General features: G+C 36.3%; 1 protein-coding gene across 3 annotated transcripts in view; it reads left to right on the top strand.

Annotated features, from left to right (window-relative positions):
• The window catches only part of FBXO11 (F-box protein 11), a 52836-nt gene that overhangs the window by 23959 nt on the left and 11700 nt on the right, over nucleotides 1–17177 (top strand). For all 3 annotated transcript variants that reach the window (XM_068369018.1, XM_068369017.1, XM_068369015.1), the window contains exons 4-9: nucleotides 1149–1326; nucleotides 3233–3389; nucleotides 4831–5046; nucleotides 9831–10075; nucleotides 13334–13637; nucleotides 14799–14969. In XM_068369018.1, the coding sequence (XP_068225119.1) occupies nucleotides 1149–1326; nucleotides 3233–3389; nucleotides 4831–5046; nucleotides 9831–10075; nucleotides 13334–13637; nucleotides 14799–14969 (1271 nt within the window). The remainder of the gene's footprint in view (nucleotides 1–1148; nucleotides 1327–3232; nucleotides 3390–4830; nucleotides 5047–9830; nucleotides 10076–13333; nucleotides 13638–14798; nucleotides 14970–17177) is intronic.

Here is a 17177-nt window from a genome sequence, read left to right as displayed (position 1 = left end):
CACAAATTTCCCTTTACCCCCAATGGACGTACTGGTACGTTTCACAAATTTCCCTTTACCCCCAATGGACGTACTGGTACGTTTCACAAAACTCATCCCTTTACCCCCAATGGACGTACTGGTACGTTTCACAAATTTCCCTTTACCCCCAATGGACGTACTGGTACGTTTCACAAAACTCATCCCTTTACCCCCAATGGACGTACTGGTACGTTTCACAAAACTCATCCCTTTACCCCCAATGGACGTACTGGTACGTTTCACAAAACTCATCCCTTTACCCCCAATGGACGTACTGGTACGTTTCACAAAACTCATCCCTTTACCCCCAATGGACGTACTGGTACGTTTCACAAAACTCATCCCTTTACCCCCAATGGACGTACTGGTACGTTTCACAAAACTCATCCCTTTACCCCCAATGGACGTACTGGTGCATTTCACAAAATTCATCTCTTTACCCCCAATGGACGTACTGGTACGTTTCACAAAACCATCCCTTTACCCCCATGGACGTACTGGTACGTCCTTGCAAAAAACTGCTATTTACATATTTTTTTTGCATATTTTTGATAACTTTATGAGAAACTTCAGGCATTTTCCAAAAGAATGAGACCAACCTGACCTCGCTATGACAAAAATTAAGGCTGTTAGAGTAATTTAAAAAATATATATTGCAAAATGTGCTTGAAAAAAAAAATGCCTGGGGGTTAAGGGTTGGAAAGTTCCAAATAGCCTAATGAACATTTTTGGAGCGAGTTAAATACGCTCCTTGTGTTAAGATGCAATTTTATTTTAGTGAATTTAAAATGTTTTATTGTAAGGTTTGATATATCAAAATGTATTTTTAGAATTTTAATCTAAATGTATATTGCATTTATGGAGTGAGTTGCCTTCGCTCCATGCACGACAATGGAATATTTTTCGTAAATGTAATATATGTTGCTTTATTGTAAGGTTTGATATATCAAACTTAATTTTAATTTTTAACATTTTAATTTAAATACATCTTACCATATATTAATTACAAAAATTGATAATTCAACTATATTTCTAGCATTTTAATGTCTATTACTTAATATCATAAAGCCCTACTGTACTTTCGAAATAGATCACTAAAGTTAATGTTTGTATTTTTATCATTACAGGAAAAACTTATATCAGAGTTTATATGAGTATGACCTTCCGTTATTCAACCCAGCTCCCTGTAAGTTTGACTTTGTCCAACCGGAGGACTGCGATTATGATAATCCATGGAAGGAAAGCTTCAAACAGTTATATCACGGGGTTCACGTGCGGCCCGGACATCAAAAGCACGTAGCCAAGGTTAGTATGACACTCTCTGGCAGTTCCTGTGGCCTGATTGGTAACGTCTCTGCCTGGTGTTTGCCAGTCGGGGGTTCGAGTCCCGCTCGGACTCGTCAGAGCCATTCGTATCTGCAACCTTACCATCCTTGTGAGCTAAGGTTGGGGGGGTTTGGGGGAGCCTATAGGTCTATCTGCTGAGTCATCAGCAGCCACTGCCTGGCCCTCCCTGGTCCTAGCTTGGGTGGAGAGGCGGCTCGGGCGCTGATCATATGATATATGGTCAGTCTCTAGGGCATTGTCCTGATTGCTAGGGCAATGTCACTGTCCCTTGCCTCTGCCATTCATGAGTGACCTTTAAACCTTTATGTTATGGGAAATAAAGGAGTTTTGACAAAGGGAAGCCCTATTTTTGGGGAGGTCCTGTGTGGTATCCAAGAATTTTCCTGTGTTAAGGCTATTATCATCATCATCATCATTATTATTATTATTAGCTAAGCTACAACCTTAGTTGAAAAAGCAGAATAAGTAAATTGCTACTACTTTGATTAGATTATTGTAGAATTTAGTCTTGAATCCTAAAGAATTTGGCAAATATTGAGAGTTCATAGTGAGGATAAGTAAATTGCTACCATTTTGATTAGATTATTGTAGAATTTAGTCTTGAATCCTAAAGAATTTGGCAAATATTGAGGGTTCATAGTGAGGATAAGTAAATTGCTACCATTTTGATTAGATTATTGTAGAATTTAGTCTTGAATCCTAAAGAATTTGTCAGAGGTAGAGGGTTCATAGTGAGGATAAGTAAATTGCTAACACTTTGATTAGATTATTGTAGAATTTAGTCTTGAATCCTAAAGAATTTGGAAGAGATTGAGGGTTCATGGTGAGGATAAGTAAATTGCTACTACTTTGATTAGATTATTGTAGAATTTAGTCTTGAATCCTAAAGAATTTGACAAAGATTGAAGGTTCATAGTGAGGATAAGTAAATTGCTACCACTTTGATTAGATTATTGTAGAATTTAGTCTTGAATCCCAAAGAATTTGACAAAGATTGAAGGTTCATAGTGAGGATAAGTAAATTGCTACCACTTTGATTAGATTATTGTAGAATTTAGTCTTGAATCCCAAAGAATTTGACAAAGATTGAAGGTTCATAGTGAGGATAAGTAAATTGCTACCACTTTGATTAGATTATTGTAGAATTTAGTCTTGAATCCCAAAGAATTTGACAAAGATTGAAGGTTCATAGTGAGGATAAGTAAATTGCTACCACTTTGATTAGATTATTGTAGAATTTAGTCTTGAATCCCAAAGAATTTGACAAAGATTGAAGGTTCATAGTGAGGATAAGTAAATTGCTACCACTTTGATTAGATTATTGTAGAATTTAGTCTTGAATCCCAAAGAATTTGACAAAGATTGAAGGTTCATAGTAAAGATAAGTAAATTGCTAGCAATTTTATTAGATTATTGTAGAATTTAGTCTTGAAACCTAAAGAATTTGTCATGGATTACAGGTTCTTAGGGAAAATAAGTAAATTGATAATAATTTGATTAGGTTATTGTAGAATTTTCTTTTGAATCCTGAAGTTATTGGCAAAGACTAATAATACATAATGGAAATTATTAAATTGTTATTGATTTCATTAGATTAGTGTATAATTTAGTATTGAATCAAAAAGATTAAGGGTTCATTAAATTATTAATTTTATTAGATTATTGAAGAATCTCAACATGAACCCCACAAAATTTAGCAAAGATTGATTATCCATAGTAAAGATTAATAAATTGCTATCAATTTGATTAGATTATTGTAGAATTTAGTCTTAAATCCCAAAGATTGTCGATTCATAGTAAAAATTGGTAAACTTCAACTGTCAACCATCACATTAATAATTATCGGTATGTTTCTTCATTACAGGAAGCCGGTCGTTCCGTTGCATACTTCGACACGATCCAGTCCGCTTTTGATTATTGTGATGATGCCGAAAGACCTCTGGTTTTAGTTCACTCAGGAGTATATTGTGGAGAACCTATTGTTATTGAAACCAATATTGCCTTCATCGGAGCGGCACCTGGTATGCTAATTCACCTTTGTTGTATCTTGAATATAGTTTATTCCTAAGCTAATACAAACTCTCTTCTATTAAAAGCATGCTACTATGCGCTCCTATTAAAGGACTATAGTCAATTTTTTTTAGCGAGGCAGATTTGCACCGACTCGCAGCGGTGCCCTTTTACCTCGGAAAAGTTTCCGGATAGCTGATTGGTTAGAATTATCCTGTCCAACCAATCAGCGATCAGGAAACTTTTCCGAGCTAAAAGGGCACCCCTGCGAGTCGGTGCAAATCTGCCTTGCTAAAAAAAATTGACTATACTGTAGTTAGTTTCATCATTATCATCTTCTATGCCAATTAACGCAAAGGGCCTCGATTAGGTTCTGCCTGTCGTCTCTATCTTGAGCTTTTGAATCAATGCTTCTCCACTCATCATCTGCTACTTCGTGTTTATAGTCCTCAGCCATGTAGGCCTGGGTCTTACAACTCTTTTAGTGCCTTGTGGAAACCAGTTGGAACTTTAGTGAACTAATCTCTTGGGAGTGCGAAGAGCATGCCCAAACCATTTTCATCTACCCCTCACCATGATCTCATCCACAAATGGCACTCGAGTAATCTTAGAATACTTCTCCATTCATCATCATCAACTTTGTTTCATAGTCCTCAGCCATGTAGGCCTGGGTCTTGCAACTCTTTTAGTGCCTTATGGAGCCCAGTTGAAACTTCAGTGAACTAATTTCCCTTGAGTGCAATGAGCATGCCCAAACTATTTCCATCTACCCCTTACCATGATCTCATCCACATATGGCACTCGAGTAATTTCTTAAAGTTTCATTTCTAAACCTGTCTTGTCATTTAACTCACAATATTCTTCTAAGGGCTTTGTTCTCGAATCTACAAAAGCTGTTGGATATTGTTTCATCGTCATACCACGACTCGTGTCCATACTGTAACACCAATCTCGCTAAACTGATATACTGTATAGCCTGAATTTTATATGTAATTTCAAGCAATTTGATTTTCTAATTATATTTAACCCTGCCATTGTCTGATTTGCTTTTATCAGACTTTCATTAAACTCCAATAATGAAGACCTTGTATTAGAGATCATACTATAGTTCCTAAGTATTTAATTAATATTAGTTGGAAACATACAACAAACTACTTTTTGAATTTTTTATTAGATAAATACACATTACTTTTTGAATTTCTTATTAAAAAAATACACATTTTTTAATTTATTCTTTGAAAAAATACAAATGATTTTTAAATTTTGTTATTAAAAGAATGCAAATTACTTTTAAAAGTTTTTATTAAAAGAATACAAGTTACTTTCAAAATTGGCAATTTTATTATTTTAAGAAATGCACAGTAGTTACAAATTAACTTTTTATACAGACAGTTTCGTGTCATATTCCCTCTGGTATTCTAAATACTGTGCCTAACCAAACTGTTTCTCTAGGAAACGTGGCAGAAAACGTCATCTTGGAACGAGAATGCGAGTCCACCGTCATGTTCATGGAAGGGGCTCAGAGGGCGTACTTGGGCTACGTCACCATCAAGTTTTCCCCGCCGAGTTGCACCGACACTATGCAGCACAACAAGCACTATGCGTTAGAGATCCTCGAAAACTGTTCGCCAACCATAGAGCATTGCATTATCAGAAGTTTCTCTCACTGTAAGTATTAAGTATTTAAGTAAAGAACGGGTGTAAGAAATGAGTTAGCAGCCAGAGTGGATATGAATGTGTTGAGGTGGTTTGGCCATGTTGAGAGAATGGAAAATGGCTGTCTGCTAAAGAAGGTGATGAATGCAAGAGTTGATGGGAGAAGTACAAGAGGAAGGCCAAGGTTTGGGTGGATGGATGGAGTGAAGGAAGCTCTGGGTGATAGGAGGATAGATGTGAGAGAGGCAAGAGAGCGTGCTAGAAATAGGAATGAATGGCGAGCGATTGTGACGCAGTTCCGGTAGGCCCTGCTGCTGCCTCCGATGCCTTAGATGACCGCGGAGGTAGCAGCAGTAGGGGATTCAGCATTATGAAGCTTCATCTGTGGTGGATAACTGGGGAGGGTTGGCTGTGGCACCCTAGCAGTACCAGCTGAACTCGGTTGAGTCCCTTGTTAGGCTGGGAGGAACGTAGAGAGGTAGGAGAGAACGTAGCGGTCCCCTTTTTGTTTTGTTTCATTGTTGATGTTGGCTACCTCCTAAAATTTGGGGAAGTACCTTGGTATTTGTATGTATGTATGTATTCTCCTTCTCTCATAGAGATATAAATATGCTATGGTAAGCAGCTCATCTAGGAGGAGGACACTCCAAAATCAAACCATTGTTCTATAGTTCTGGTTAGTAGGTTGGCCAGGGTACCACCCACCCATTGAGATACTACCGCTAGAGAGTTATTGGCTCCTTTGACTGGCCAGACAATACTGAATTGGATCGTTCTCTCTGGTTACGCCTCGTTTTCCTTTTGTCTACACATACATCAAATAGTCAGGCCTATTCTTTATATTTTTGGAATAATTGAATCCAAATTTAAAGGAAAGTCTTTGGGATATTGTAAAAACGAGTTGCGCTAGATTTTGTTAAATAACACAGCCTTCTTCTTGGTGCATTGTGGGTCAAAGACAGTGGAAGGTCGCTTTGCGCAGGGAACATAACCTGGGGTATGTTACCGGCCTGAGGCTTTATGCCTCTCGCCTGTAATGGAGTCCTGGTTGGGGGAAAATTTTTCTGGTCGGAAGTTTAAACTAAAGAGCACCTCCTGAGAGAGTAGTCCGTGGTAAGTACATACATACATGCATATACTAAGGCACTTCCCCCAATTTTGGAGGGTAGACGACATCAACAAATGAAACAAAACAAAAAAAAGGGGACCTCTACTCTCTACGTTCCTCCCAGCCTAACAAGGGACTCAACCGAGTTCAGCTGGTACTGCTAGGGTGCCACAGCTCACCCTCCCACATTATCCACCACAGATGAAGCTTCATAATGCTGAAATTTTCTGTGGTAAATATGCTAGGAAAAATACAAATTACTAAGAATTTGATATATTTAATGAATTTTATGATGGTGCGGATAATTTTCGCCAGTATTTGCAGTTTTATCAATTTCAAGTTATTGCTTAATGTTTAAAACAATTGAATGCAGTGGCATTAGCTGCAATTTATGTTTCCTGTTACTGTGAAAGTATTTTTTGTTCGTGGTTTACCAATTTTTGTGGTTTTCGTGGATGGGCGAATCCACGAATTTAAAAATCCAACGAAAATTTTTATACACTGTCAGAATTTACAGTAGTATTGAACTTGGACAGATTCGACTTGTGGATTACTAATTATTTTGATTTGTTATTGTGAATAGTTTTATTTTGGTGTGCACTATGATAATTATTGCATTGCAAATGAACACTTTATCATAATTGGTGTTCGACTAATAACCAAAAAGGTAAAAGTTCCAAAACGGAAATCCACGAATTTAAGAATCCACGAACCCACATTTTTTTATAAAACAACAAAAATTGGTACCCACGAATAAAAATACATTCACAGTATGAAGGTGTTTCACTCCAGAAATACAAGATAAATTAACCCTTTTACCCCCAAAGGACGTACTGGTACGTTTCACAAAACACATCCCTTTACCCCCATAGACGTACCGGTACGTCCCTGCAAAAAAATGCTATTTACAATTTTTTTTTATTTTTTTGATAATTTTTTGAGAAAATTCAGGCATTTTCCAAGAGAATGAGACCAACCTGACCTCTCTATGACAAAAATTAAGGCTGTTAGAGCAATTTGAAAATATATACTGCAAAATGTGCTTGAATAAAAAATAACCCTTGGGGGTTAAGGGTTGGAAATTTCCAAATAGCCTGGGGGTAAAAGGGTTAAAGTTTTGTGGTTAGATTATCCACATAATTAGAATTGTCGATACAATTACAGATGAAAGATTTAAAGAATTTGAAGAGTTTTCTCAGAGTGAGTTTGTTTAGACACATCACAGCTGATTCAAGTTAAACAGGAAAAGATAGAAAATAGCCAAAAGAGAGAGAGAGAGAGAGAGAGAGAGAGAGAGAGAGAGAGAGAGAGAGAGAGAGAGAGAGAGAGAGAGAGAGAGAGAGAGAGAGAGAGAGAGAGAGAGAGAGAGTAGGGTGTGTTTGTGAGGATTCTGAGTCGCACATGATGGCCTCACTTATCTGAGTAGCCGGGAACATTTGGGCTTCTGAAACATCTCCTGAGGGCTTCCCTGTGGAGAGTTTTAAGGGGGGCGGGGACATGAAGTTGGCTTCCATCATGTCAGCCTCCTGAGGAGGATAGGAAAGGGGGGGGGGGGTTGGGGGGGCTTTCCTATTGGAGGGCTTCTGTGGAGATTATGCCTCAACTTCTTACATAAATGACTTTTATATGGATTTCTTTCTCGCTTTGTTCTATCAATTTTGATTTTTTAAAACTAATTTACTGTTTTTAAATTTGTTAATGTGTTAAGCTTGAATTTCTGACCAAATTTCTTACATAAATTATTTTTTTATGGATTTCTTTCTCTCTTTGTTCTATCAATTTTGATTTTTTTTAAACTGATTGACTGTTTTTAAATTTATTTATGTATGTTGAAGCTTCAGTTACTGACCAAATTTCTTACGTGAATGACTTTTATATGGATTTCTTTCTCTCTTTGTTCTATCAATTTTTATTTTTTTTTAAACTAATTGACTTTTTAAATTTATTAATCTATATTAAGTTGAAATTATCAACCAAATTTCTTATATGGATTTCTTTCTCTCTTTGTTCTATCAATTTTGATTTTTTTAAAACTTATTGACTTTTTTAATTTATTAATGTATGTTAAGCTTAAAATTTATTAATGTATGTTGAAGCTTAAATTACAGACCACATTTCTTGCATGAATTATTTTTATATGGATTTCTTTCTTTCTTTGTTCTATCAATTTTGATTTTTTTAAATCTAATTGACTTTTTAAATTTATTAATGTATGTTGAAGCTTAAATTACTGACCAAATTTCTTACATGAATGACTCTTATATTGATATCTTTCTCTCTTTCTTTTGTTGATTTTGATTTTATAAAACTAATTGGTTGTTTTTAAATTTAATAATCTATATTAGGTTGAAATTACTGACCAAATGGCACAATATTGCTATTTCTAGCATTGCTAGCAGTGCCAGTCAAACTCAGTTGAGTCCCTTGTTGGGCTGGGAGGAACATAGAGAGGAGACGTCCCCTTTTTAGTTTCATTTGTTTGATGTCGGCTACCCCCCAAAATTGGGGGAGGTGCCTTGTTATATGTATGTATGTATGGATTCGAAAGCCTATTAAAACAGCTTATGGATTATTTGTTTATATTTGCAAGAGATCTACTATACATTGTTTATAGTATTCTGTACTCATTTATTATCATTATTATTATTAAGCAACAACCCTAGTTGGAAAAGCAAGATGCTATAAGCCCAAGGGCTCCAACTGGGAAAAATGGCCTAGTCAGGAAAAGAATAAAGAAATGAATAAACCATTTGAGAAATAATGAACAGTTAACATAAAATATTTTAGAAACTTCATCAATGCATATTGTTGCAAGTTTGAAATTTTTGAAGCTTTACAATTATATATTGATTACAAGAATTTTTATTTTTATTTTTTCCTGTCTTTTATGAAGTATGGTACATATATCTTTTAAGTTTTTTGAAAAGGCCCGTAAAAGAAATTAAGGAAATTAAAACTACACATTGGTCTTCGCCAAAATATAGTGGATGAATTATTGGTGGTTTTAAGAAGCGTATAGATATAAAGAACTACATATCAAGATGAATATTGGAAACAATGTAGGTGATTGATAATACAAATTCAAATTCTTGTAACCAACATAAATAATTGTACAAGTTTGTACAAAATACTCTTAAATGATGTACAGTACAGTGAAAGAAATCTAGAAAATATGCTAATTTCCTCAAGTCACATTCAAAAAACAATTTACGGTGTATATAATTATGATGAATGCAAGAATTGATGGGAGAAGTACAAGAGGAAGGCCAAGGTTTGGGTGGATGGATGGAGTGAAGGAAGCTATGGGTGATATGAGGATAGATGTGAGAGAGGGAAGAGAGCATGCTAGAAATAGGAATGAATGGCGAGCGATGGTGACGCAGTTCCGGTAGGCCCTGCTGCTTCCTACCGCGGAGGTAGCAGCAGTAGGGGATTCAGCATTATGAAGCTTCATCTGTGGTGGATAATGTGGGAGGGTGGGCTGTGACACCCTAGCAGTACCAGCTGAACTCGGTTTAGTCCCTTGTCAGGCTGGGAGGAACGTAGAGAGGAGAGGTCCCCTTTTCTGTTTCATTTGTTTGATGTCGGCTACCCTCCAAAATTGGGGGAATTGCCTTGGTATATGTATGTATGTATAATTATTACTTAATGTCTGATCAAAATTAATTTACTTTTTCGTTCATTCCAGTGGGAGCTGCTGTAAGCGTAACGGGTCCTGGTGCAGAGCCGGTTATTCGTTATTGTGAAATTAGCGATTGTGAAAACGTTGGGCTCATCATCACCGAGAGAGCGCAGGGCCACTACGAAGACAACGAAATCAGCAGAAATGCTCTGGCCGGAATCTGGGTGAAGAATTTTGCCAATCCTATCATGAGGAGGAATCATATTCACCATGGAAAGGATGTTGGAATCTTTTGCTTTGATGGGGGCCAAGTAAGTCTTCTTTCCCACTGTTGTTGTTATTACTAGCTAAGCGATAACCCTTGCTGGAAAAGCAGGATGCTATAAGCCCAAGGACTTAAACAGGGAAATATAGCCTTATAAGTAAATGAAATAAGGAGTTGAATAACCTACAAGAAAAGTAATGAATAATTAGAATAACATTTTAAGAACAATAACATTAAAATGGGTCTTTCGTAAATAAATTATTAGAGACGTGTCAACCTGTTCAACATAAAAATATTTGCTGCTTGAAAACATTCCACAACTTTGTCACAGCTTTAATAAAACTTCTAGAATACTGTCTTGTATTTAGCACCATGATAGAGCAGGCATGTCTATTAGAATTAAATGCATACCTAGTATGACAAACAGGATGGTACAGTCCGGGAAGATCTGTATGCAAAGAATGTACAGAATTATGGAAAGTCTTATGCAACATTAAGGGGTTTGTTGCCTTATGCACCTTCTCCAATGCCTTCTATCAAAGGCATCCTCTTCCACCAGACCTCTTCTGTCCATGTCATCCTCCAGGTGTGGTTTGAATTTTTGGTACTGTATTAACATAGTTAGACAGTCTTTCAGGGGCTTGTAACCATCCTGATCCAGTCTTGTAGCAATTGAACTTCTGCACGTAAGACTTATAATCCACGGAACTTTCATATTCGAAAACGAATACCTCTGTGCCTTGACATAAACAGCTCGTAGCCTTGCCGTATTGCAAATTACTATGGATGCCAATTCTTTTGAGATTGTTAAACCAATACTGCCTTGCCGTTTTCTTCTGATGTACCTGGCTCCTTTTTCACAAGGCCAATACATTTTCATTTTCACAGACAATGTTCTCGGTACCCTTATCTTCTGTTAACTGCTTTTCATTTATCCTAAAAAGCAGCAATGTTTCGTTATCAAGAGTGTAGGACCATATTTTTCATCAATATTAGCAAGCCTTTCACATCATCAATTGATTTGATCTCTCATTTTCTTAGGAACTTTACAAATCGTCGATGTTATGCGACTGTATTTTGCTAGGTCTTCCATAAAACCTTTTTCATGCTTCTCGGTAATTTTTTTTCTGCACTTTACCTTCGTACTGTGTTTCTTAATCATTTTGAGCATCATTGTCAATCTACTCTATTATTAACTTGACGATTAACAACAGCGATCACAGTTCAACAAAGAACAAGCTGTCACAACTCAAAAAAGAATAGCTTTAAAGATGCTCACACGATACTCTCTGATGTTGTGAATGATGCTCGCATAGTGAAAGAGTTAAAGTCTGATAAAAGGGGCGAGGGATGCAAGTTAATGTGAAACAAAATGTCGTAAAAATCACGCGAACACTGCGTGGGTACTGCACGACTGCTTTCTGTACAACTCGTGCTAGTCTCGTCAGTTATTGTCTGCGAAAACATTTCTACACAAAGGGAAGTTTTTGCTCAATCCAGTTTGGATTTGTATGCTTATCCCAATGTGCTTATGTGTAATGTTACTCGTAAGCGGAGTTACTACTGTACTTGCTTTTGAGGTAGGCATATTGTTCTGGTGATATAACTAAGATCAAGGTGATCTCTTTGGTTGCTAAAATTCTTCTTTTCTTTCTGAAACTGACAATGTCAGCGGTGTCGAGTGAACTGGTAAATTTTTGTTGGATTTTACCTGTTCTTCAGATTTATTGTCATTAGGGGGATTTGGACCCTACAGTTAAAAGACTTTATGCTTAGAATATTTAGGATATGTGGAAGCATACTGTCCATTTGAGTGGTGGGGTATGATATAGAAATACTAATTTTTGATTATCATATTACTTTGGATATTTCTTGCTGAATTGAAAATTTGTTGTTTGTTCATTTTATTGATGTGTAGAACCTGTCATTATAAAAATAAGAAGTTATAATGTATCTTACGCTGTGCAGTTAAGGCAGTTGCATGATGCAACTATGTGAATGACATTAAATTATCTTAATTTAGTCTTAAACATAAGTGTGGTGTTCTTATTAACCCTTTTATCAACAGGCTATTTGGAACTTTCCAACCCTTAACCCCCAGGGGTTATTTTTTATCAAGCACATTTTGCAGTATATATTTTTTTTTAATTGCTCCAACAGCCTTAATTTTCTTCATAGAGAGGTCAGGTTGGTCTCATTCTCTTGGAAAATGCCTGAAGTTTCTCAAAAAATTATCGAAAATATGCAAAAAAAAATTTAAATAGCAGTTTTTTGCAGACGTACCGGTACTTCCATGGGGGTAAAGGGATGAGTTTTGTGAAACGTACCAGTACGTCCTTTGGGGGTAAAAGGGTTAAATAGTCTTATAAGTGGACATGTCATTCAAGTATCAGCTATCTATTCCCCTAACTACCACTGAATTATACCATAGAATTCTTTCAGATCATAACTATGAAGTTGGAACTATCTTGATTGTAAATATTGTCACCCCCATAAACTAACTGCCTAAGTCATTTTCTCCACTTGTTGGGAAGTAAATAAAACCTTCTCATTTCCTAATTCTTTATATCATTGTATTGAGCTTCAATTCACAAATTCTAATTCACAATTTCTTCTGTTAAGAATTTGTGAATTGAAGCTCAAGACAATGATATAAACAATTAGGAAATGAGGTTTTTTTTTTATTTCCCAACTAGTGGAGAAAATGACTTAGGCAATTAGTTTATGAGGGTGACGATATGATGGTTAGTAATTGTTCTTGTGAACAGTACGTGGCTCTGTATTTATTTGTTGATTTTAGCCCCGTTCAGCGTTGATTCTCAAATTGGGTATCAATGACATTCCATGGTCCTTTTTGTAGTTTATTATATAAACCATGAGCCATTAATTGAGTATAACTGAAAACAAAAGAAAACACTTTTAGGCTAATGCCTACAAAACTGGTAGGATGCCATTGGCTATATCAAAGGTACAAATAAAAACATAATATCAAAAAGGTACAAAAATACATACTACTGTATATGCAAATTAACGTATCTTACCACAATTTTGGGGACTTAATCCATTAGATATACAACATGAAGAAATCCATGACAAGTAAGTCACATTTCATGTGCTTGAATCTGAGGCAGCAGTTGTTGTGATTGTTTACTTCTACCTAATAGAGTGGGAAGTACCTCGTCCACCTTGGTAGAATGTATTTTAGTATTGTTTCAAAACTCAGATATAACTGGGTGTTCTAATGACAGTAACAGTAATGTCTTGTCTTTTTCTACAATCATTACATGTTTATATTTTTTTCCAGGGGTATTTTGAGGCGAATGATATCCACAATAATCGTATAGCAGGTTTTGAAGTCAAGGCTCAGGCAAATCCCACCGTTGTGCGCTGTGAAATTCACAATGGACAGACGGGAGGGATCTATGTTCACGAGCACGGCATGGGCCAGTTTATCGAGAACAAGATCCATTCAAACAAATACGCGGGCGTTTGGATAACGTCCAATAGCAATCCTACTATACGACGGAATGAAATCTATAATGGACTACAAGGAGGTGTCTACATATTCGGAGATGGCCGAGGGTTAATAGAACACAATAACATTTATGGTAAGTTCTTTTTGGAATTTTTTTTTTTTTTATCTTTTATTATAAAAATACAATTACATCTTAGCAATTTACATTATATACGTAATTATTCTTTACAAAATACTCATATGAGCTACATTGTTTTACATAGTTATAAATCAGCTCAATACAAATTAAATCAATTAATAAATATATAATATGCAATCACTTTTATTGTACAAACGTTCTTAACTTATAATTATGTTACATATTTAAGTAATTATCATAAATGTACTCTTTTGTAAATATTTTATTTAAGTCTTTTTTTAAAGTATTCCTTATTAAATTTTTTGTTTTTAACATTCTATTTCTTATGAATATAAGTAAATTAGTTTACTGTCGCTACTTTCAGCAGATAATCTATTGGGAATAACCTCATGAATTTGGCATTATAGTTACATTATTCCAAGTTATTAATTTTTTTTAAAGGAGTAATATTATTATTAATAGCTAAGCTATTACCCTAGTTGGAAGAACAGGTTGCTACAATACTAGCTAAACTACAATCCTAGTTGGAAGAACAGGTTGCTACAAGCCCAAGGGCTCCAACTGCCTTTATTGCACAGTTTAAGTGAGGAAAGGAAATTAGGAAATAAATAACCTATATTGAGAATTGATAGTAGAAAATATAAAATACCTGGATCAGTAACGTTAGAATAGATCTGGCTTATATAAACAACGAAGAGAGAATTATATCAACTTGTTTAACAAATATTCACTGCAAGTATGAACTTCTTGAGCAATATAATATCAATACAAAGTATCTGTTTATTTTGGTGCAGTATATTGGTTAAATTCCTGAAAGTTCACCGTTTTCATCTTCATAAACATCTCCATGTCAGCTCTTTATGAGGTTTGACCTACAGTAAAAGAAGTTCTCCTGCACTCATCTCTTTTTGCATTTTCCTTTGAGATCCTTGATCTTGTCATTCGTTTAACTAAAAGTTCACCGTTTTCATCATCTAAATAAATATCTCCATGTCCGCTCTTTATGACATTTGACCTATAGTAAAAAGAAGTTCTCCCGCACTCATCTCTTTTTGCATTTTCCTTTGAGATCCTTGATCTTATCATTCATTTAACTCTGGTGGAGTCATCCTTCTTTCGAAATCTATGTTGATTAATGTTCCATTCCCTTTCAAGGTAATGCACTTGCTGGTATCCAGATTCGAACCAACAGCGACCCCATCGTACGGCACAACAAGATCCACGACGGTCAGCACGGTGGGATCTACGTACACGAAAAGGGTCAGGGTTTAATAGAATGTAATGAAGTCTATGCCAACACACTCGCAGGAGTTTGGATCACCACAGGTAAGAGGGTTCATTTGTGTTGATTTTGCTATAAGACAAATAATATGATATAAAATAGTCGTTCAATATGTTGTGTTAGCCTACTGCAGTGGTTCCCAACCTGTGGTACGCGAGGGCCTTCCAAGTGGTACGCGAACACTTTCGGGGTCATGAACGATTTTTAGTTATATTTTACTTCACAAAGATGTGTACTGCCTAACACAAGATAATCTAGCAAAGTCATGCCCCGCATTGACCAGCTGGTGGAGAAGAAGCAGATACAGCCCTCGCATTGAGTTGTTGTTTTCTTAGTTAATTTGCGTGTTCTATTTTTACAATTATAGAAATAAAGTGGTATCTGATCGAATTTAGTTTCTCTGGAACCAGGTGGTACGCGGCGACTGTACGGGACCTCCAAGTGGTACTCGATCACAAAAAGGTTAGGAATCACTGGCCTACTGGAAAGGCCCCTGCTTGGCAAGCCTTTAGGACGGAACTTTGAGGCCCACTTGAGCTCAATAGTTTCTACACTCAATTTTTTTTAATGAGGCGCCTTTGCACTTACTCGTAGCGGTGTCCTTTTAGCTCGGAAAAAGTTTCCCGCTCTCTGATTGGTTAAAATGATCTCGACCAACCAATCAGCGATCAGGAAACTTTTCCAGGCTAAAAGGGCACCCCTGCGAGTCGGTGCATATATGCCTCACTAAAAAGAATTGACTATAGTGCAGGTCTCCAACTCACGAACATTCGGTGATACAAACAAATCCAACTGAAAATATCAAGGACAAGATAAAGAAGAATGCTATAAGCCCAGGGCCTCCAACAAGGAAAATAGCCCTGTGAGGAAGGGAAACAAGGAAAAATAAAATATCTTACGAACAGTAATAACATTGAAATAAATATTTCTTAAACCCTCAAGCAGGAGATCTCTAACCCAAGACAGTGGAAGACCATGGTACAGAGGTTATGGCACTACCCAAGACTTAGAGAACAATGGTTTGTTTTGGAGTGTCCTTCTCCTAGAAGAACTGCTGACCACCATGGTACAGAGGTTATGGCACTACCCAAGACTAGAGAACAATGGTTTGATTTTGGAGTGCTGTTCTCCTAGAAGAACTGCTGACCATAGCTAGAGTGTCTCTTCTACAGTAAGCAGAACAACATTTGTATTAACCCTTTTACCCCCAAAGGACGTACTGGTATGTTTCACAAAAGCCATCCCTTTACCCCCATGGACGTACCGGTACGTCCTTGCAAAAAAATGCTATAAAAATGAGTTTTTCATATTTTTTTATAATTTTTTGAGAAAATTCAGGCATTTTCCAAGAGAATGAGACCAACCTGACCTCTCTATGACAAAAATTAAACCTGTTAGAGCAATATAAAAAAAATTTACTGCAAAATTTGCTGGGAAAAAAATAACCCCCTGGCGGTTAAGGGTTGGAAATTTCCAAATACCCCGGGGGTAAAAGGGTTAACCTCACGTCTATTTCATATGAAACCTGACTATTTGTTGACTTGTAGTTGGAAATCATAGGCATGGAATCCAGGTTGGTCTTACAAACAGCTTCCTGGAACCAATCAATTGTGAGTTGAAGACCTGTCGGCAAGCTTCTTTGGGAGCTAGGGATGTGGTGGTTTTGGGGAACCTGTAAATCTACCAGCGGAGTCATCAGCAGCCATAGTCTGGCCCTCCTGGGTCGTAGCTTGAGGGAGAAGGGCCTTGTACTCTGGTCATATATATGATCAGTCTCTAGGACACTCTCTTGTCCCCTGTATCTGCCATTCAAGGGCAACTTTTGAACATTTGAATGTCTAAGCATAATGGTTAATTTAGTTTACAGTAATTATAAAGTTTTCTTTTGTCTTTTGGTTCAGTGTTTCTTCAGGTAAAACAAATTATGCTATTATTATTATTATTACTAGCCAATCTACAACCCTAGTTGGAAAAGCAAGATGCTATAAGCCCAAGGGCTCCAATAGGGAAAAATAGCCCAGTGAGGAAAAGAAATAAGGAAATAAATAAATGATAGGAACAAACTAACGATAAATCATTCTAAAAACAGTAACAACATCAAAATAGATATGTCATATATAAACTATTAACAATGAGTTTTCAAGTTTATTTATAAAACATAGGATGAAAAAGTTATACGTTTGAAATTAAATTCATTATGTGTGTGAGAAATTTGAACATTTGCAGAACTAATCTCGGTGATACTTATACTA

This window comes from Palaemon carinicauda, unplaced genomic scaffold (genome assembly GCF_036898095.1).
Source record: "Palaemon carinicauda isolate YSFRI2023 unplaced genomic scaffold, ASM3689809v2 scaffold343, whole genome shotgun sequence".
NCBI lineage: Eukaryota > Metazoa > Arthropoda > Malacostraca > Decapoda > Palaemonidae > Palaemon > Palaemon carinicauda.
This window is presented reverse-complemented; position numbering and strand designations above follow the sequence as displayed.